The sequence below is a fragment of the Cyprinus carpio genome, chromosome B10 (assembly GCF_018340385.1).
Source record: "Cyprinus carpio isolate SPL01 chromosome B10, ASM1834038v1, whole genome shotgun sequence".
In the NCBI taxonomy this organism is placed as follows: domain Eukaryota; kingdom Metazoa; phylum Chordata; class Actinopteri; order Cypriniformes; family Cyprinidae; genus Cyprinus; species Cyprinus carpio.
Genome location: NC_056606.1, coordinates 12585405 through 12608840, shown reverse-complemented (window position 1 = coordinate 12608840; position 23436 = coordinate 12585405). Strand labels below are relative to the sequence as shown.

Here is a 23436-nt window from a genome sequence, read left to right as displayed (position 1 = left end):
CACAGATGTGCCTCCAGATGCAGGCTTTTGTCTGAGCCCGCAGGTCGGTGTAGGCCATCATGTGTGAACGGCTCTGTGGCAACTGGGTCAGACAGGTCTCCGAAGGCCCCTGTCAGAAGAAAACCACTTCCCTCTTGCATTCAAATATTAATGTGCAAGGAGGGCGACCTCACAATGCCACACACACATAAACACTAAAAGGATAATTAACCTGAAAGGAAAAAAACTGCACGTGGAGCAACAGGACAGCAGCATGCCAACCAGCCCATCTCCCCTCCCTCTCACCATTAGAAAGAGCAGCCAAACTCTGTCACGTTAAGCCTCCCATGGGGCATTAGCCTCAGCAAACAAACCCCACCGTTAGACTGATAATTAGCTCACTGGGGAAGCAGTGGAGTTTTCTTTCTTTTTTTCTAAGGAGAAATAACTTCTGCAAAGATAGCGAGGCTTAAGTAACATTCAGATGGAAACTATCGCAGCGTTTGGGATTATAGATGAAAATTTTAATTATCCAGGGACCCTGAGGAGACGATAAAGACAAAAACACACAGAATAAAACAATGTAAGCCTCCGGTTATTCGCACTGCACATCTAAATACGCCAGTAATTGTGAGAATATGAGATGATGTCGTGATGATGAACAGGCAAATAATTCCGTCATGGCTCTTGGCGAGAAAACCCAAAACAGACAGTGTGAGACAAACGCGGTTTGATCAACAGACTGACAAAGCTGTATTTTGTAATGAGAGCTGCTTGGAAAGGGTTTATGCATGGCTGTCTCATTACAGCTTTCTGAAGCCTCTCTGTTTTGGTTCTCGCAGATAAAAGTGTCGCGCCCCCTTCAAAATGACCCCTCAAAACCTGCGAGACTAACTTTCATATGCGAACAATTTAATTACAGATGGAGCCGGTGCAGACTTGTCAAAGCTTTCTCAAAGCCGGTCGACAATTTACATTTATAGATGAGACGCTTTCAAAACAAAACGTAGAGCTGTGCACAGAATTCCAGATGAAAAGGTGGACGCCGAAACGCAGGGGTGGGCGGTGCGCTGGAAGCTCACAGGTAGGAAGAGATATAAAATGCTATAATAATTGAGGTCCACTGAAAGAGAGAAAAAGGCATCTGCAGTATAGAGATAAGGTTTGTGTTTTTATCTGCAACACTGAAAATTTTAGGAAATAAAATAGCTTGGGATGTTTTTAGCAGCTTGGGATGTTTTTAGCAGCTTTGTTGTGTTTTTGCTCTCTTGAACATCCTGCCTGCCTCTGACTCACTCACATCTTCACCAGATGTAATGGGTGTTTGGTATTTTGAGCAGCTGAAGCGGTGATGTTTGGATATTTTTGAAGAATTGAATGGGTCTGAAAAAGGACTCTGATCTAATATAATATTTACTTAAGTATGTGTTCAAAAAGCCAATGTGCATCAGATATAACAATGTAAATAAATGAATTTTGGTGTTGGGATAATTTTAACAATGAGTTTCATATAAGTCTGTGACTGATGTTTGTTATCTATCAAACATCAATCACAGAACATAATATGTTTATGAATAATTTTTTATTTTCTTTTATTTTATGGCTGTTACTTAATTTCAATGCTTAGTTGGAATTAAATTTAAAAATCAGTTCTCTGATTACCATTTGGAAAGGAGGCCACAGTGTTTTGTGGAACATAAAAAACAGAATTTTTGTTTAGAATGAACCAAAATGAAAACATTTTCGTTTTAATAACCCAATTCCATTTAGTGGCACCAATGGTGCAGAAATGACACTTTAGCTGTAAAATAGTATTTCTGTTTATATTTCTGGTGGGTATGAAAATATAAACTAAATCTTTATTAAACATTAAGGGTGTTTATACTAGAAGTTTGATTCTCTTGATTCTTTTAGTCCAGGCCAAAAAGAAAATCGCATGTTTAGTCCTGGTTCACTTAGCATTTAAACTGTCACTTACAACACTGAAGCTAAAGATACAAAACAAAAGACATTAGCAAACGGTAACAACCTAACTGGACAGCTTTTATGACTTAACCAAACATCCAAAACGATGCTGTGCTAAATGTGTTTGTTGTATTTGTTTACATGAGCCTGGTTTCTCCCAAGGTTTTTTTTCCTCCATTTCTTTCACTGATGGAGTTTGGGTTCCTTGCCATAGTTACATGCTTATCATAAAATTTCTGTTGGACTTACCATCACCTGGATCCACAATCTCAACTGTGGCTATTGCTGGTGACTCCAAAACAGCCATCACTGGCTCAGTCAGGATGATCTGGAACGTCTCGGACTGCTCGTATTTCCCATCAGAGAGAAGCCTCACTTTCCATGTGGCTGTGGTCTGGCCGGGGTTAAACTGCACCTGCTTCTGCGATTTTCCCAGGAAATCCTTCTCGGCACTGCCATTCAAAGTACCAATCCCAAAATAACACAATATAACAATTTTGACAAAGATTCCTGACTTCATATCGCCAGCCTCCAGATGTGTCACAACTCATGACTTTGAGAACGATCTACTCAAAGAAGCTTATTATGAAATTTATGAGCAGGGATTAGCCAAGTCTGCATTTTCCAGATTTATAAAGATCGAGCACAACAGTGCAGGCGTCTACGCACTATCAACGCCATACAAAAAGAGGTGCACTTTGTATAGAAGAAAAAAGCCCCAGGGCTGTAGGTGTCTGATACTCCATGGCTAGGATGTAGGAACAAAACCAAGGAACATGTTGAACTAAAGTACAGCATGTAGACTCAACTTCCTCTCTACTGTAACACTGGTGCGAAGCTGTGATGGGATTCCCACACAGTGGGAAAACCTGCAGTGAACCTGCCTGGAAGCGTTTGATCTCTGATACATTAAGCAGAGACACTGTCAGGGATCCGTCTGCCAGAACCTCCCAAACAGATGTGAGGAATTAAATCACCTCAGTATTTCAGATCAATGCTGGATGATCGCTGAGCTTCAATCCATAACACTTGAGCTACTACATGACAGGAAAAGCAAACTGTAGAAAAAAGACTGCAGATAGGGATTTAATTATAAACATTGATTTAAAAAAAAAAATTCTATTGACCCACTAGAAACATTACAAGCATCAAAAATGTATATAAAATTAAACAACACAGGCCATAGGTTTCAGATATCTCAAGCAGTCAAAGGCTGTTTTCCTCCAGGTAGTTGTGTTACATACAAAATATAATAATAATATAATTTAATTTAATATAATATTGTCAGCTAAAATTAAATGTCATTTTACGTCAAGTAAAACAGACACAAATTTATGAATTTGCCATGATGAAATATTGACCAAATATAAAGGACATTTAAAAAACATATATATGTAATGTATGACTGCATCAACAACTTCTCCAATCAATTTGTTTCAGATTTGAAAGACTGTTCTATATCATATTTAGTGCACAAATGATGCCTAAGATTGTGTTCCTTGAGAACTGTAATTTTATTCTTAAAGATCTTGAAGTAACATTTAAGATCTAAAATCGCCTCAAAAAGTAATTAGAAACATAAGTGAAGTATATGTATGCAATAAGAATATACTGTACTGTATAAATACAAAAAAAAAAACATGATTTTTGTAATTCAAATTTTTATTTCTGTCACACTTAAGCAGTGTTAGGAAGGCTACTTTGGGAATGTAATGGGTTACAGATCACAAGTTATGCTATTTATAATGTAATAAGTATCTAAACTACTAATAAACAATGTAACTTACAACAACTCATTACAATTAAACAATCCTAATCAACATTTTCAACTATTATTAATTCTGAAACATTTAAAGCAGGTAAGTGCTCAACACTGATTACTGTAAGATTCTCCAAATCCTTCACCACTTGAATTAAGGTTATAACAATTTAATTTTAAAGCACAGCCACCACAAAATCAGATTACAGTTACATTTATTTTGTAATTAATTTACGTAACTCTGCTACATGTACTAGTTACTCCCCAACACTGCACTTAAAGGACTGCATTTGAAACCATTTTTAGTCAGCGAGACATTCCCTCGTGGCCATTAAAGGTTATTTAGTTGTAGCTTTCAGCAGAATATAACTTCAGATGGAACAAAAGCCTTCACATGTTCCATCCAACCATGCATGTGAAAAAAAAAATCATCCAAGAAAGCACAGAGCACGGAAAGAAAGAAATTGATTGAAAGATATAAGGCGAGTTCAATAAAGAAAGGAACGAGAGAGAGAGAGAGAGAGAGAGAGAGAGAGAGAGAGAGAGAGAGAGAGAGAGAGAGAGAGAGAGAGAGAGAGAGAGAGAGAGAGTTCAATTCCATTTCTCTAACAACAGGGGGGCTCATTCTTACCACAACAAGTGGCATAGGACGCCAGCCACAGTGAGCGAGACAAGAGGAAAAGGAGAGAAAAGGGCAGAGGCAGGCGGGTGTGAAAAAGTAGAAAGCTATATGAGGGGTGGGGGGAGATATGTTTGGCAGAGAGAGCTCCAGGCTCCAGAGAGCACAGAGGCAGATGAAGCCTGATCTCAGACACTCTTCACTGGTTGTGAGCATCACTATCACACTTTTGCTGGTAATGGGGTGGCTCATCCAAAAATGAAATTCGGACATCATTTTCTCTCACTAATGTTGTTTGAAACCCATGTGGGTTTTGTTTCTTCTGTTACAGTGATTTGAAGCAATCATTTGTGACCCTGGACCACAAAACCAGCCATAAGTCGCTGGGGTATATTTTTAGCAATAGGCAAAAAAAACATTGTATGGGTCAAAATTATCGATTTTTCTTTTATGCCCAAAATTATTAGGATATTAAGTAAAGATCATGTTCCATGAAGATATTTTGTACATTTCCTACCATAAATATATCAAAACTTAATTTTTGATTAGTAATATGCATTGCTAAGAATTCATTTGGACGAGTTTAAAGGCGAATTTCTAAGTATTTTGATTTTTTTTTGCACCCTCAGATTCCAGATTTTCAAATACAGTAGTTGTATCTCGGCCAAATATTGTCCGATCCTAATAAACCATACATCAATTCAAAGCTTATTTATTCAGCTTTCAGATGATGAAATTGACACTTAAGACTGGTTTTGGGGTCCAGGGTCACATTTTTGCTTGCCAAATGAATTGTGACACTTTATCAAATTATACACTACTCTTTAAAAGTTTGGAGTTGATAAGATTTTTAAAGTTTTTAAAGTCTCTTCTGCTCACCAGGCTGCATACGTTTAAAAATACTGTAAAAACAGCAATATTGTGAAATATTATTACAAACTGAAATAGCTTTATTCTATTTGATAGTATTTTAAAAAGGTTATTTATTTCTTTGATGGAAAAGTCAAATTTTCAACAGCCATTACTCTAGTCTTCAGTGTCACATGATCCTTCAGTAATCATTCTAATATGCTGATTTGCTGCTCAAGAAACATTTATTTATTTTATTTATTTGTCTTTTTTGGTCAGCAAGAAAAATTCCATTTGCATCATTTTGCACAGGAAAAAATGAAACTTACAAGTACATACATACAATTGTACATATGCATGTACACCTACATAACCATACAAAATAAAATAATTACAAGATCATAAAAAAAAAAAAAACTAAACTAAATTTATTTCAAACAAGAAGTTTTATATGGAAGGCCAAAAAAAAAAAAAAAAAAAAAAAAAATCTTATTTTATATGGAAGGCCACTTTCACGTCAGATCAAAGAAATATTAAAAAAGGTAAATGCAACATATGGAGTTCCAGGTTTTAATGTGGCCTAATATAAATTTTCTTTTTAAATTACCAAAATTGCAGCTAAAATTAAGATAAAATTAAAAATAAATTAAAATATATAATAATGTCATTTGTTACTTTTTCTCTCACAATTGCGAGTTTACATCTCGCAATCCTGACTTTTTTTCATATCAGAATTGCAGGATATAAACTGGCAAATGTGAGAAATAAAGTCAGAATTTCATAATATAAACTCATAACTGCGAGAAAAGTCAGAATAACGAGATATAAGCTCGCTATCCAGACTTTTTTTTTTCTTGCAATTTTAAGTTTATATCTTGCAATTCTGACTGTTTCCCTTGCAATTTTTACTTTATAACTTGCAAATGTAAGTTTATATCTCACAATTCTAAAAAAAAAAAGAAAGAACTGTGATTTTTTTATATATATATTTAGTGGCGGAAATGGGCTTCCATAACTACTTAATAATAACTTAAGTTAAGTGTTTTTATAATGCTGTGAAAGATGTAACGGTCAAAACTGTCTGTCTAGCGCATGTTCACATAGAAAAATGAGTTTGCACACCATCCACAGCAGGAACAGTGAACAAAAGCAGAAATGAGTGGTCTTGATCACCCTACCACCCCCTAGAGACAGGGAGCTTCATTCATTTTATTAACCTGCAATCTAGAACCTCATTATTTACACCCCCATATCCCGCTTTTCATTCTGCACTCCTTCGTTTTCATCTCTCTTGTTGCCTTCTGCTCTTCACTTTTTCACATTCTCTCTTTTTAACCTCAACATCCCTTCAAGCCAACACACACACCACAAATCCGAAACAGCATGAACAAAGACCCTTGGTTTCATGAATACTGACCACATGTGGGGCTGAGCTGAGCTCGGTGCAGGGCAAGATAAGCAGGTGTACGCACAAAAGTGTTCAGACTGTTCTACGGATGTCAGAGAGAGAGCGAGGGCTTTCATCTCAGACACAAAGAAGCCAAAACCACTTAGAAAAACATCTTTAACAGCTTCCCGTTGATAAGCTTAAGTACAAACAGCTCTCACTGTGAAAACAGACGCTACTGAATGCTAATCATTCCCTGTTAACGCCTGTACTGGTGACTTCTTGACAAGTTTAATCAATTCTGGATAACAGTTTGTTTTTCAGCAAAAAATAGGTGATGGCGAATGGAAAATGTATGAAATAAAGTATTATGCTGTCAGAAAATCAAATAATGAAATTATACAGTGTACTGATACTCACCAACAAAAGACGTTTCACCTAGAAAACCTCTACGTCTGAGGATCACCTCGAGAACTTTGTCCTGCTCATCCACCACATAGTTCGGTTTCTCCAGAGAAATCCAAGCCCAGTTCAGACGAAACTGCTGGTTCTTCAGTTTGTTCCCTCCTGAAAACAACAATTAAAATGTATACACTCTTATCAGCATTTGAAAGCATAAATAGAGCACTGCAGTAACAATGCATTTTTGTAGGCCAACCCAGAAGTTCACATCACCCTGCTTCCTTTGACAAAAACCCAACAGGATTTTTCCACTGGCCTACTGGAATACTGGAGAAAATAAGTTCTGTGATCATCAAAAGTTTATGATTCTCATTTTTTTTTTTTTTTTACATCATGATAATCTTCACAAATGAACACAACTTTTATGAATTTTGAAGCCTAAATACAGTCCTCAGAAGTAATTCTGTAAAACGATTAATCACGACCAATCACTTCCAAAATAAAAAATTTTGTTTACGTAATATATGTGTGTGTACTGTGTATATACACACACATGCATGTATATATTGAGGAAAAATATGTTATGGTTAAATTTTAAATATATTTATATATAATATAAATGATATGAATATAAATATACATGTAAATAATTTCTAAATATATACTGTATGTGTTTAGATGCGATTAATCACGATTAATCGTTTGACAACATTAATCAGAAGTAAAAAGCTAAATGTAGACTATAAACGAACTACACCATGGTTGCATGACTTTAACGTCACCACTATAAACTCTCAGTCTTTATATAAATGCAACAAATTGGAAAGTTTGAGTTAGAATACTTTGCAAGAGCGCAAATATAAACACAATGAGGCTGTAAAAGTGGACTAGTGAGTAAATTAGCTTTTCTGTTTGGTGTGATGATTTTAATGTCCCAGACAAACTCTGTAGTCCCATTTAGTCACTAGTTAACTTAAAAAAGAGGTATTACTATTTTATGTCATTAAATAAAACATGAAAATATGCTCATATCAGGCATTCAACCAAAAACCCATTCAAAAAACCCACGATGGAACCTGAAGTATAAAAATGCGAACTCAGGTTACAGGATTCATTCCTGCAGCACTCTATGAAATATTTGTTTAAATATTTAAAAATATTCATGGAGAGGAGAAGTGCAAAACTTTAAGTCATTACAATTCTGTGGAGTTCTGCATACATGTTCCTGCTAATACATTATGAAAATGATCCTCATATAATCGACTCAGAAGGGATTAATTAGTGATCATCTGCATCATAACAATGTACACACCACCAGTTGTTTACTTAAGGGGTTTATGGGAAATAACTCTCTCATAATGCTACATACAGTACATATAATTTCCCCATTTGGGAAAACCTACCTTATCAGGTTTTATAGCATAAAACAGCACAATTAACTAGTTTATGCTACAAGGATCCAGCATTTTTTAAACATAATATATATATCTATCTATATATATATATCTATATATCTATATCTATATATCTATATCTATATATCTATATCTATATCTATATCTACAAAAAAAACAAAAAAATATATATAAAGAAAGAATATATATATATATATATATATATATATATATATATATATATGATTACCTACAGTATCTCTACACTGGTTTGTGTGTATAAAAGAATGTAGTTCAATGCAGAACAGACATGATGAAATATTTATATCTTGTGCATGCTGACTTCACATGCTTAGCTTCACAATTCTTGGTATATCTCACATTATCTGTATCATCCAGATGTTCCTTAATTACCATCATTGTTTAGTTAATAAATATACATTCATTCCATGACACTGAATGATTACCACGGTATAACTGCCCCAACCAAACCAAGCTTACAGAGATGCTTTCAAAGGCAGTCTACATATAATCAATATCCCAAAGAGCATGGATTTCATGCATTACGGAGCCAATGATCAAATCTCTAGCAAAAGTCTCTGTGAATGTATCATTTGGTGCACACATGCCTATAGACCAACTGCATATCTAATCTATATTCATGCCATGTATCGCAGTCTGCAAGCATCTTGATAACCCACTTCACATGCACGCAAAACATAAGACTAATTCCCAATTTCTCAACAAGCTAGACCATGTATATTCATGACTTTTCTATGCTTGTTTCACTTGATTTCCTCAAGCTAACCCCGGGCTCCTAATATCTCACTTTCTAACCTTGCCTGATAGATGTCAAGACTGGAAAAAATTGACATTTTGCCAATGCACCTGTATTTCTAACTCGATAATAGCCTGGTTGCTAGGTAATAACCATTCAGTACATGATATGCAGCGTATACAAATTCAGAATCAAGGAAAACAAACCATTTCACATGATGAAGTGATTATATTTGACATTTCAAGAAGATTAGCAGCATAAGCCACATGGTTCGTTGAATTATCATCGCGGTCCACAGTCCATCAGGACTTATCAACTCATATTTTGACTCCATTTATAGATGTGGATTGCAGATAAGAAATCTGTAGTAAATAGAAATATAATTAAAAAATAAATATAAATTTATATAAATCAGAAAGGCAACAGCCACATCTATATGTAAAAACAAAGATACTAATCACATACATTTGATTTGATTTATGTTTTATTATACCTCTGTGAGTGGATATAAGCATGCTAAAAGCATTTCTCCTATCATTTCTGCAGTCAATGGCATGGTATTAATGCAGCACATTATCCAAGCAGCAATGACACTTTTTCTTTCATCGTGTCAGGTTCTATCAATTTAAGAAAGAAGAGATAGATAGGGTGTGGTTTAAATGCCGGCAAAATCCATTTGCGAGTAAAGAAAAAGCTCTCAGCTCAGGGACTCCACTATTCTCTGTGTTTAGGGGTTTTCATTCAGGTCAATGAGCCGAACAAACACAACACCATCAGTTACCCCAAAGACAAACAAAATCAAATGGATTTTTACATTTTCTAAAGAACGTGAGTGGTGTTTGCCAGTGAAAGACCTGTCACAATGTCACAAAACTGTTTTGTATATTTAGCTCAAATGGATGTCTATAACACATGTAAATGAGGTTTAAAAAAATGATAAAACAAAAAATAAAATAAAATATTAAGGCATCACATCCTTGTCTCTAGCATAAAAGAGTGTACTATTTGGGGGTTTGAGAAACGTTAACCAAGTATGAGAAATAGTATTATTGATTCTCGCCTAAAAAGGCCACTGAAATTGAAGTAAACAAAGGATTCAAATAAATGAGAAGAAAAGAGAAACAAGCTATTTAGTCATAAAGGATAACATCACACATGTGGATTTAAAATTCAGTTGTATTTGTTCTGTTGTCAAGCTGAACAAGATGCTCTCATTAGCTTTCCGTCTGAAAAAATGTACAGACAGTTGCTTTTGAAGCCCAGTGGATTTGTCCAAACCCTGATACTGACAGTCTCCATGAAGCTTCTCACACAAAAAGCCCCTAATGACTTTATTAAACAGTAGCATTTCAGAGCCCGATAGTTCAGACAGAGTTTCCTAGAAAGACATGGAAACACAACAGCTGACATTCACTCAGAATAACTCATTAAAAGCTAATCAGTGTCTGGTGCATGAGCAGCTTTGCTCCATCAAGAAACTTTGAAGAACTTCTTAACAGCATCTAAAAATAGACCTCACAAATAATTCATCAGATACGTTCTCAATCCTCCTGAGTGACTGGATAAAGTCTGACAGGAGTCAAATGGAGATGACCCCTGAGGGTACTTACAAACTACTATAGTGATTCATGAGGGTCTTATACTATCAGGGCTGGAAAATAAATCTGAATATGAGAATGAATGAGAAGGGTAGAGTATTATGTGCCATAAAGCACAATTCCTTCTGTTTATTAATTCTGTGCCAAGAGCCAACAGCATCAACATCAACAAACCCTCAGGAGCGCCACACTCCCAAAACTAAGTTAAACACAAGTCATAAATAAGTGCTACTTTGAGGCCCGTTTTTCGAAACTATTATGCATGTTGCACATACTCATGTTTCTATATTGATATTCCAGGATGGATTACTTGGACATCAGTGGATAAGTATGATAACAGTTGTGTCAGTTTATGCCTCCCTATACAGTAGGTTTCCCTGAAAAAGCGCCATTGATTCTAGATCTTGAGTGAAGAACAGCAGCTTGTTGTTTATTTCATGCTTCCTCTAGCCTCTCCTCGTCTAGCTCAATGGGCTCTTGGCTACAGCCACAAAGTCTTGGCTGTCTGCTGTACTGTTTTCTGGTTGGATTGAAAAAGCTGAGCTAGTCTAGCAGAATTTGGAAACAATTCAACAAGGACATATAGTCATGCAATAAAGACAGTTCATAGCATCCAGGCTGCTCAGATTTAAACAAGAGGTCCACAACCTCACAAAACACAGGAAGTTATCTTCAACGAAGATCACGATTTGCCTGGATGCCCTCAATTACATTCTTCTGTGCCTTCCAGAAGGTAACCCAGAAAACTACATCTGAACTGACCCTAAATACCTGCGCTACCCTCTAAACCAAATAAAACATCCCACCTTTGGTTTAGTCTGAAGAGATTAAGCTTTCAGGGGAAATTCAATGCTAGCTCTTGCTAATCCACATGTGAATACACAATCGTATGTCTAGCCAACAATGAGAAACAGAGCTACAAAAATGTTCTATTGCAATGTTATTTCTGGTTAATTTGATATGGGAGAAGAAAATAAACAGCACAAACATATGGTTATCTACAACCACGAATATGATTAGTATTGTTCTGTATTGTTCCTACAGCGCCCTGGATCCTGTTCAACAAATCCCCTGTAAAAAACCTTCACAATACAAGGTATACACCAGGGAAAACAGAGCCAGCAATGAGATTTTTCATTTTTTTGTTAACCCAGACACAACAGGGTTTTAGGAACAACCTAAAAGGTGGTGAACAGTCTGCGAAATTGCTTTCCAGGAAACAAAAATGGTTTAAAATGGCATTAAATTGGCACCATTTTGGTTCCCAACCTGATGTCGATGTTCAGGTCTGTTGACAATAAACCAAGATTTCTTTTGAACAGTACACAGAAAACAATATTTAAGTACATAATGGCGTTTTTGCTTTAGAGCGAACACTGGTGTAAGTTCACATCAACAAATGTTTAAAAAAAATCCCACAGCAGAGCTATGATGCATCACGTAAAGCTTCCCTCTGATCTTTGTAGCCTCTGTGTGTCCCTGCAGTCATTCCTGTCATATTTCTATCTCTGCCTCTGAGACATGATTACAGTTAGAGGTGTAGAGGATTCAGAATAAGTGCTACCCATCATGACCTTTTGCAAAGGAAGGGTAAGTGATAAATCTGTCCTCTTTTACCCATTAAGTTTGGGAGCAGCAAGTTGCAAACTAGTTCAGAGAACTGGAGAACTGCATTTATTAGTGTCAGTCAAAGGGTGTTTATGTGATTAAAAAAAAGAGTTTCTATATAAGGTCTGTTCTCAAACCTAGTAAGCTGCCTCACTGACTACATACAATAGGCAACTGCCTTCTAAGGCAGAATCCTAACTGTTCTTGAACATTGTAAATATTCTGTGTACAAAATCAAATACAGTACACCTGTAATGGTGTCTAAAAGCACTTCAGGCAAACTCAGTGTCTGAATTTGTTCACTTGTTTTAATTCACCCTTTAAGTGCACTATGTTAGTGGAGTAATGTAGGGAATAGTGGATGAGGGTATAGCAGTAATAGCAGTATAGTAATGCACTTTCTAGGTATTAAAAAACATAGCACAAATATTATGTTTATTAATGTGTTTTGGTATTGAATGAAATGAAAATAAATGTATTCATTGCCTTGTCCACTTATAATTTTTTCAATGCAGCTTTGTTGTAGTGCGTTAAACATTTTCCACAAGGGATACATGCTAAAAAAGGTTTTGTAAAGTATGACAATACTGTAGTGACAACAGTTTGTCATGACAAAACAACTGGATATCATTTATTTTCAATAAAAGCTGGTGATTTCAGAGGCTGTGTTATAAACCAACAGCCCAGCAACTCACTGACCTCCATCAACGGAATCGCTGTCTGTGTGAATGAGGCTTTAGGAGGCAGAATAATGAAGTTGCCTACATTTTGGAACAGCTTTAGCATCGGCAATGCGCCTTTGATGCCTTACAATATTGTCTCCAGAGGCAGCTTGCTAGGTTTTGGAACAGAGCAAAAGAGACAAAGATAAACAAAAATTAGATGATCTAGGCCAAACTCTGATGGACAGTTTACAGACTAAAATATAGATAGTAAGCAGCCTTAGCGGTACAACAAAAATGTGGCTGATTTATAAATTCTGAAAAAAGTACACACAGAAATATCTTCAGAAGGTCACAATCTCTAAACTGCATGCAGAAAATATGATAATAGTTCTTTGCATTGAAAAACAGCCTCATCATCATTATAGGGAATGCAGAGAAAGAACATTTTGGAAAACAAAACAATTAATTAAACCCCTTTGGAATAGTAGTACTAAATACGTAAGTCGCAGTCTAACAGACTGCATTAAATAAATGCAGCTGTTTAACACAAATTGGCTGTAAAATGGAGTTTATGATGTTAGCTGTGGTTGTCAGGCTCTTTGGACAAGCACAAACTAAGATAGTCTAATTAGTTCAGCTTCTTCAGGCATAATGTGGCGAAGTGGTTGTAATCACTGAATTTCATGCTGAAGCTGTACATTACTGCACAAATGTGGGGGAAAAAAAGGGTCCTAGGAGAAAGCCTTGAGGCATTTCATGATAAAAACAGCTCAGCTGAGCCCTTTGTGTTTGAACACTACATCTGTAAAATGAGATGAGAAAGATACAGATAGTCCCTTACTGCTTGAGGTCTTTCCAATAATAAAAAAAATGCCTCCAGTCCATAACCAATGGAGTGAAACTATCCACAGGAATGCAAAGAAACAAAACTGGTAATGACCCACTGGGCTCAGGGGCCAGACACCAACACAGCTGCATACCAACGAGTTCCTACTCCTCAGTCTTTCCTGCCTGAATTGAGAGATGACTGACAGAGGGACAAACGCTCCCAAAGGGAGGAAGAGAAAAAAAGTGAAGGAAACAAATAGAAACATAACCCAAAAACAATTCTTAAAACTGGTCCTGTCAACTGAATTAGTTAATTTTGTGATACAAAAATGTATCAATAATTAAAAAAATAAATAAATGCTTATTTAAAAAATATAAAATTTAATAATAATAAAGACAAAATTAATTAGGGCCATTCCGTGGCAACCCCACATCTTTACGACTGAACGATACAGGTCATTGAAAATGAAGATTCCAAAAGAAAAGTTTATTAAGAACTAGAATATAAAATCATATTGTGATATCTTTAATATTTCTTGAGTTAAAGGCACGCAAACTTTGGAAAGAGAATATTTATGGCACTCAGACAGATATGTTCAATGCAGTTGTTTTGACAGAAGGAAACTAGATACATTTCTATTTTCAACATTATTTGTTCTTGTTAAGACCCAATATCTAAAAGAGCATTAAGATATCTTTAATACTTCTTGAGTAACAGGCATGCAAATTTTGGAGAGAAAAAAAACTTGAAAAGTGCCGTTTCCACATTTTTGAATGGTCACCATTGGCACATAATGCAACAAAGATTGCTGAAGTCAACAGGTTTTACTAACAGACCTACCAATCTCTGTGTAAAAGTAACATTATGATGCCCATACCTTTCTGAAGCCATTTGTAACCCCCTGTAATTTGACTCTGAATCTCATGGGAAAATTGCCATTTTGACCCCCCTCTACAAAATAGCAGATTACTCAGTAAACATTCATCCACGACATTTAATATTTTGGCTTTCATCACAAAATATGTTTATTTCTCTTCAGAAAAAAAAAATATTAGCAACCTCTGGATGCGTTGACACGGAATGACCCATTAGCATATTGTGCACTTAAGTCAGTTAAAACTATTAAAAAAAAAACACACACACAAAATGCATCCACTGCACAATACTTTCAAAAATAATGTCTCTTGACTTGAAGGTGCTAAGCAGACTGTTCTGGTTATTATTTCATGACAAAGCTGGTGATTTTAAGCATGAGACAGCCATAAAGCCCCAATACAGCAGTTGAACCAGCTGTTGTCCTACAGAGCTTGTATTTTCCCCAACTCTTCCCAATGCCAGAGACCCTCTAATATTCAAAGTAATTGTAAGCCTGACAAGGGGTGTGTCTTATACTCATGGCTATGGGCTTTAATTATGTGTCATCTTGCCTCTAGCTTTATATACCAAACAGACCTTTGTGTTGCATCTATGCAGACCCTTCAATCCACAATGTCCATTTCCGAGGCACTAACACAGTCAATCCACATCCTGCAGTGTGTTTTGTAGTGTGCATATCACACATACTTTGCTTTTCAAATAAAACACAAATCATCACTAATCGCAACAAGGTCTTTAGCAGCAAGCTTTTCCAGCAACAGTGACTAGATCATCACGTTCAACCTAATTTATACATGATTAACTATGCTTCACCAGATTTAATCCTGCCCTGTTGAAATATTTTCTTAGGGTCATTGTAACCCACACTAACTCACTTTTAAGTTTTCTTTGATGTACTAAAAACTCATTTTAATTTTTAAATGTATTTTTTTGCAGTCAAAGGAAGCACAGCATGTAATAAGCTGCACACACAGACAGTTCACCTACCATGCAAAGAAAAGGCCTAATTAAATGCTACATATCTAAATATATCCCTCTCTGGTCTAAGGGTTCACAATTAATCATCCAAGGCTATTTCATATGCAATGACACCTAAAATCAGAGGACATTATATCATTCATGAATTCAAATGATTTGTGCTGTATTATTTCTCACGTTATATGGCTAAATGTGTCCATGAATAATTCTAAACGCATAATCAAACCATTAAAAGGCTGAAAATTTTCATTTTCTTGTAAAATTAATGCCATTTTCCTTACCATTGTCCTCCACGGTGAAACTAAAGACGTCACTGGTGGCATTGTTCTCGTCCTTCAGGATATAGCAGATCTTAAGATCATCTATGTCAGCTGAGGACACACACAAACACAAAAACAAAAAAAAAAAAACAACAATTCAAAAATTAAATAAAAACACATAAAAAAATTCACATGTCAGGATTTTTAGGTTTTAATAAATCCAGGTGAGAATTTTCACAAAAGCAGCAGGGAGTGAGTCATAAAACAATCAGCAAAACAGGTGACAAGCTGTTACATAATGACAGGTGAGAACAAGAATTTTAAACACAGACCCAGACTCCCCTACATCTGGTCTGTCCCATCTCCCAAATTAGACCCCTTAACCACTTCCGCATTGATACACAGTGGTTAGGTTATGGTGTACCATGATCAACCTGGCTCTCTCTTCCCCTTGCTCTGACCCACTTCTTTAAATTATTGATATCAGTGGAAGAAGCCTCATAAAAATGTAAAACTGTGATTCTTTATGCATGGATGAAACCGCTTTTCATATTGAAAATAAAATGTCTTCTTTCATCACCAGCACTCACTCTCATCGTAAAATATTTAGCAAATGCCAAAGAGCAAGCGGTAGCCGAATATGGGGAAAGGGCAAAGTAAATAAAGAGAAGTAATTGTCCCTTCTGCTTCACTGCTCATACTGATGAGGTCAAGTCAGGTTTGCCAGGTCTTTCCCTCACTCTCCATTTCTCACTTCTGCTTCTTCCAATGCCTGAGACACCTTTCAGACTAAGTTGGACTGACATGGATTTCACATCTTCTCACCATGGGTCTCATGTTTGAAGGAGTGCATTTATACTTTAGAAGCCATGAACCTGTGCTGATTAATGCAGCTTGTTTCTGAACAAAATTCTTATTCTGGCTAATAGGTAGGGATGTGCAAAAGGATATTTTAAAAATCGAAAAGTCAGGCTATTTTTTTTTTAAATGTCTTTTTGCTTTTTTTCTAATTTGCATAGAGTTAGTTCCTTTAGGAGGCTAACTTGTTAGCATTACGCTAAGCAACTGATCACCCTGATTGGTCAGCAAACTAACAGAAAACAGTTTCTTAAAATGATATACTATGAATCCATTTATATTAATAATATCCATTTATATTAATATTATATTACATATATTAATAGATTAATAGTTATATTAAACATTTATAGCTTTGTTAAATGCAAAAACTTTGTTAAACTTTGTTAAATGCAAAAACGTTTTTAAGATATTGTAAAAAACTAATTACAAAACAGAATCCTGATATTGAGTATTTAAACAACAGGGCAGTTTATCTGAACAATGAAGCCTGAGCGCAAAACTCATGCTGCTGGTACTGTACGACCCAGTCAAGATGCTTAAAACCCCCAAAGATTGCAAGTCTGTTTGTTATGGCTAGCAGCGGAAAAATTACATTCCTTCGAACCCTAACTCTTTTTAAAATGTGGTTTGCCTGTAACCAGTAACTCCTTTCTCACTACAGGGACGTTAGAAGGCAAAAGTATGAGAACTTAATAATTGAAAGGAGATGTGTGAACGCTCTAGTTGTCTCATCAAGAATTTAAGCCGAAGGCTAAAAGACAGACACATCTTACAGCCTGCGCTCTTGGCAAAGGGCAAAGTGCCTGTTTTGTGATGGAACCTACATTATTTCAAGCATTAATAAGACCAGAGAACCTGTCCTGAACATGACGGGTACATAGCATTTCTTAATGAGACAATTCTTACATGCGTATCTTCAAATGATGGTTCTACAGAACATAACACTGCACAGTTCTAGCAAAACAAATGTAAAAAATAATAAGATTTCACAGGAATCAATCATAGGTGATAAGAACATTTCTGATGATACATTACCTTGTGTGAAGATGTTGATTGAGTCATTCCCTCTGTCCAGGCTGATCAGGTAGCCATGCTCTGGCTGATTGGTAATGTGAAAAACCAAAGCCTCAGGGCTGCTGTCTCTGTCCACTGCCTTCAGGACTGTGCTTGTGATCTGATAACCTAAGTGACCTGCGGACAAGACTTTTAAAGTCGGTGCACCTTTGTTAACCACAATCTGTGGCACACTGTTGTCCACTGACACAATGGTAATCTTCATGGTCTGCGGCCTTTGGGTCTCAAAAATAGTATCAGGAAAGACAAAAAACTCGGAATGGGTGCCATCAGTGACTGTAAAAGACAAGCTGTCCTTGTCCGACTCTGTGCCATCATGGTTGTAGCTGATCATATTCTCATTCAGGTCCTGCTTTGTGAACGAAGTCACCTGTCGACTGTTATTGAAGAGCAGTTTGCCGTGAATGGGTAGCTGGGTGACTGTAAACTTGAGAAGGTGCTCAGGTGTGTCTTGGTCCTCAACGGTCAACTCAAAGGGCGTAATGAGTTTGGTCTGTCCCTCCGTCACTTGAAGGTCATGAATGGTCAGTACCGGCTTTTTATTGTCAACATCAACAATTGAAACACGGAACGTGCGGAACACAGGGTTGTAGCCATCGGTCACCTCAAACTCAAAGCTGTCCATCTTGACTTCATCATCGGCAGTATGAATGTAGTAGATCTTGCTTCCGGCCAGCTGTAACTGGGTAAAAGACACAATAGGCATGCCTGGTGAATCTGTGCTTTCCAAATGCCCTCTCATTGGGGCTCTTGTGATGGTGAAGACTAAGTTTTCATCAGGGCTGTTGAGATCACTAGTGCTGAGGAGGTTCGTTGTGAGTGTCACCTTGCCACCTTCTTTAAGAGATACCCCTTTGCTGATGACGTCAGGGAACACCATGTCAATGCTGCCCACAGTAATATAGAAGTATCTGTCAATTAGAGGATTTATGCCATCTGTTACATCAAACTTTATAAGGTCTCGAATGCCTTCCTGTCCATTGTGAGTGTACAAAATGAGACCCTTGTTCACCTCATTTTGTGTAAAGTTCATGCCAACTGTTATGTTCTCTAGAGACCCAGCTGATCTTTTCTTTACATATCCTGCTGATTTTCTATGAAGGAAGCCCTGACCGGGTCCATAGCGAATTATGAAAGCAAGAGACTCATCATCTGAGTCCAGATCAGTAGCTTTTAGTACTTTACTGTTTATTTGTTTTGTCTCCCCAATCTCGATTTCAAGCCCATCGTTAATGGCAAGCCTTGGGGTTTCATCATCCACAGGGATAATCATGATCATGATGGTGGCTTCAGCTGAATGTTTCCCATCTGTAAGAAGAACGTCAAACTTGTCTTCAGTGGTTTCAGAATCATCATGTTCATAAATTATACTAGAGGCTTCCTTGATTTGTTCCACAGTGAAATTTGTGATTGGGACAGAGCCACTTGCAAGCTGATTGAGGATGAACCCATGATTTGGGGGTTTGGTGATGATAAACATCAATTCTTCTGCAGGAACATCAGCGTCAACTCCATTCAAGAGTGGCGTGTCAATGATAACATTCATGCCCTCCATTACAACAAACTCTCGCATAAAGATCTCCGGTTTTTCATCATTGGTGGGAATAATTATAATTGGAAAGAACTGTCTCTTTGAGAAATTCACACCATCTGAACATCTAAATGTGAACCTGTCCTCCACTGGCTCAACTCCTTTATGTATGCTTTGGACATAATGAATATGACCTTCATTCACATCTCTGATGGTAAAAGCACTTACTGCCGTTCCCGACCTTGACTTTTCAGAGCCTGGTGCTGGAGAGATGTTCTCCACGTATCCTGATGTAGGCTGAACAATGATGGTGCACAGGATGTCCTCAGTTGGTGTATCTGCATCTTCAACCCTAATATGATGCCCACCAATTGTGTTTTTATCCCCCTCAAAGACAGTAAAGGTAGGGCCAACTGTGACCACTGGAGTCTGGTTATCTACAGGCAGAATGGTGACGTGAACACGGACTCCGTTTACTCGGTTACCCCCTATAGTCCACTCATCGGACATGTCAGAGAGGGTTAGGTTGAAAAAGTCTTCAATCGAAGTGAGACCAATCTCACCGCTGGTGTGAGCATACACAACCAGACCACTGATGATGTCAGCTTGGGTGAATCTGCTTGAGGAAACTCCACTCACCAGAATTTCTCCAAACTTAGGGGCTTCTTCCACAATGAACGTCAACCTCAGGTCATCAGTATCTTCATCTTTTCCCTGGATAACACTGGTGGTCATTTCTGTGGCACCATTTTCCAGCACGTCCAAGCGAGAGCCAAAGGTGCCCTTTGTGAGGCTGAGAGTTGGCGTCTCATCATCAATTAGCTTTACCGCTACCTTCACAGTGATTGTTACAACATGAACACCATCACTAACATCCAATTTAAAAGAGTCACTTGTTGTTTCATCCCCATTGTGGACATATGACACTTTGCCATCAGAGATATCCATCAAATTGAAACTACTTCCTTTCATTAAGTCAGTAAATGTATGCTGAACATGGCCGTGCTGTGGAGTTTGACTTAGCGTGAATGAAATTTGCATACTGTCAGTGTCAAGGTCATTTGCGTCGAGTTCAGCACTCGTGATGATATGCACCCCTCTCTCAAGGACTGTAAATCCAGTGTTTGTTATCTGTGGGGGTTTGTTGTTCACAGGCTGCAGGAAAATTGTAAAAACTCCATTAGCACTGTTTCCAGCAGTGTCCTCTACTATGAAATGGAACTGCACCACATGTGGTGTGATGCCAAGCTCAAGGTCTGGTGGGCTGTAGGAAATCTTATGATGGTTAATTTGCGCTTGAGTAAATTCTGATACGTCAGTATCAGGGCTGTCAGTCAAAACAATAGACCCAAATTTAATGGGATTATTCTCATCTGTGTCAGTTGGCGGTTGAGTTATTGTATACTTCAGGTCACGGTCTTCAGAGTCCAAGTCAGTGTAACGAAGAACATTCTTGTTGAAATGAGTCAGCTGGTACTCATGTACTGTCGTCTGCAAAGTAGTGCCTGGGAACAGCACGGGTGGAATATCATCAATAGGTAAAATTTTAATAATGAATGAATTCTCTCCAGATTGGTTGGGAGGATCGGCATCATCTTGTACTCTAAAAACGAACTGATCAGTAACTGCCTCTGTGATGTGTGGACCTATGTGCCTATAGAAGAGCTTTTCATCTGTAATATCTTTCTGTAGCCACTGTGTCACCACTTTCTCATACACACCATCTTCTGCATTAAATTTCCAGGAGGATGGGTCTTCAGGTGCTTCAGATTGCCTCACCACGACCTCGCCAATGACAGAAAATGGAGGCTCGATTGTAAATTTAATGGTGGAATCTTCAGAGTCAATGTCTGCTGCACTGAGCATGAGCTGTGAGATGGGCACCATCTGATTTTTGAATAAAATCAGCCCAGTGTTTGCATTTATAATGGGTGGCTCATCATCTGTGGGTACAATTGTGATGGGGAACAAAAACTCAACTTGATTTTTGCCATCTGACATTCTGAATATTATATTATCACTGTATGTGTCACTGCCATCATGCTGGTAAACCACAATGCCAACCTCCAGATCAGCCGGCGTAAAATACTTCCTGTTGGTGCCCAGAACAGTTAAGTGACCATGACGCAGTCCATCAACCACAGTTATCCTCACACTGTCCAGGTTGTCTTCATCACTTATTTCTAAATTGTTCCGAGTAAACAAAGACCTAGACTGGCCTTCATATAAAAGCTGGCCAGTATTCTTAGTGACTACTGGCGCTAATGTATTCATGGGCTTCACAACAATCATGAATGCAAAAGGATCTGAAATGCCACCATCTGTGTCTATGACCTCAAACTCTATTTGAAAGATCCTCTCGGTATCCGAGTCCAAAGAGGGAGGTTTGTAAGCTATTTTCAGATCTTTGAGATCCCTTTGATAAAAGGATGTGATAGGTAAATTCCTATCATCTGTACTCACAATATAGCCCTCCTCAAAGGACAGAGGAGAAGTGATGTTGAAAATGAGATCATCAGGATTGGATTGTGTATCATCCGCAGCCAACATATCAGGAGTTAAAGCCGTCATAACAAACTGATCAACTTCCATCATCATCATAGCCACAAAACTCGGTCTGGGGGGAGTGTTTTCTTCACCCTCTTTTATCCGAATCATCACATGGAAAAACTCTTGTTTCAGTAAATTATTTTCTTTGCTCCGTAGCTCCACAACCATTGGGATGTAATCCTTATTAGGGGACTTGTGGGTAGATGTGTGCTCATAGCGGATATCAGATTTGAGAAACAGATCACAATCCATCATTTTCTCCAGTTTGCTCTCATCAACAACTTTACCATATCTAGGAAGTGCACTGCTGGCTGCCAGTGATGTTACCTCACATTGTTCTGAGGTTTTATCATAGGTGAAGTCTAAAACCTTCCTGCCGATTGGATTACTAGTTCCATGCAGTTTATCAACATTAAGAGGCATGTTCTTAGTAACAATCTCCAGTTGTGTGAAAACAACCTCCACCTCTAGCATAAAGGGGATGATAATAGTTTCAGTCTGAGTGTCATACCTGAGTTGCAGCTTCACCCTGTCACTTGCAGGGCTCCTAGAACCGAAATGAGAGTACCTCACATCGTTAGGACCAAATTCACACGGGAACTTTTTAGGAGACACATGTCCCGGTCTCTGAGACAGCGGATCATTATCCAGAACGGTAATACTGCACCTGTCTCCCGGCTGAACTTCAATGACCAAGTCGTTGATCGGATCGATGTAAACAGATCTCCCGAAAGGCACGTGTATGCCGTTGTTTGCCACCAGTATCGCGTCCTCTGAGAGTTCTGGCGTGGAAGCGTACGACAATCCGTGCGTTTCAACTCCTCGCGCTGAACTACCTGTCAATGAAAGCAAGAGAATGAGAAATCTATGAAGTTCCATGCTGAACGCGCAGTGTACACAGCCACAGGGGGTTCTTGGGCAAATGAAATATCCAAATGGAGCTCGATGGGGTTTTCCGCTCTTATGCTTTACATCCAAGAGGTAAGAGGAGACAAATACAGAAAGTTGAGAAATCCCACACACGCGCCAGGATGCTCGCGCGGCATTCCCACAGAGTCAGCGCGAGCTCAGTTTTAACTTGTGCATGGATGGCAGCAGAAGGACACGCCCACGGGCTCATTCTATTGGACGGAGCCTTGCATTCCCACTTTCGCAGGTGATGCTCTCAGAGGATTTGACTGTCTTCTGTAGTTGTGTTGTAGCCTCATCAGACGCGCCTACATCATTATAGGCGCGTCTGGGTACAGTTGTAACTCTCTACATTTCTTACATTAGAAACATTCATAGAATTTTTTTTTGTATGTTCCTATTAAAGGCATCCTTTCATTTAAAAAAACAAACAAAAAAAGTTTTAAAAGTCTTTTTCCCCCTTGGATATCCAGTATTTTTTATTTATTTATTTGTTTAATCATGCTCTCTATAGTTAAAGTGCATTTGAATTAAAACTTGTATTTATTCCTATATTAAATAAATG

At 37.7% G+C, this 23436-nt stretch overlaps 1 protein-coding gene across 1 annotated transcript in view; it reads right to left on the bottom strand.

Moving 5' to 3' along the window:
- Positions 1 to 23077, bottom strand: part of LOC109093620 (FRAS1-related extracellular matrix protein 2-like) — a 55875-nt gene extending 32798 nt beyond the window's left edge. Inside the window, exons 1-4 of the mRNA XM_042732569.1 lie at positions 17843 to 23077; positions 15968 to 16057; positions 6979 to 7125; positions 2194 to 2418 (exon numbers count right to left, since the gene is read on the bottom strand). Coding sequence (XP_042588503.1) covers positions 2194 to 2418; positions 6979 to 7125; positions 15968 to 16057; positions 17843 to 22841 — 5461 coding nt within the window. The 5' untranslated portion in view covers positions 22842 to 23077. The remainder of the gene's footprint in view (positions 1 to 2193; positions 2419 to 6978; positions 7126 to 15967; positions 16058 to 17842) is intronic.
- Between the last annotated feature and the right edge of the window lie 359 nt (positions 23078 to 23436).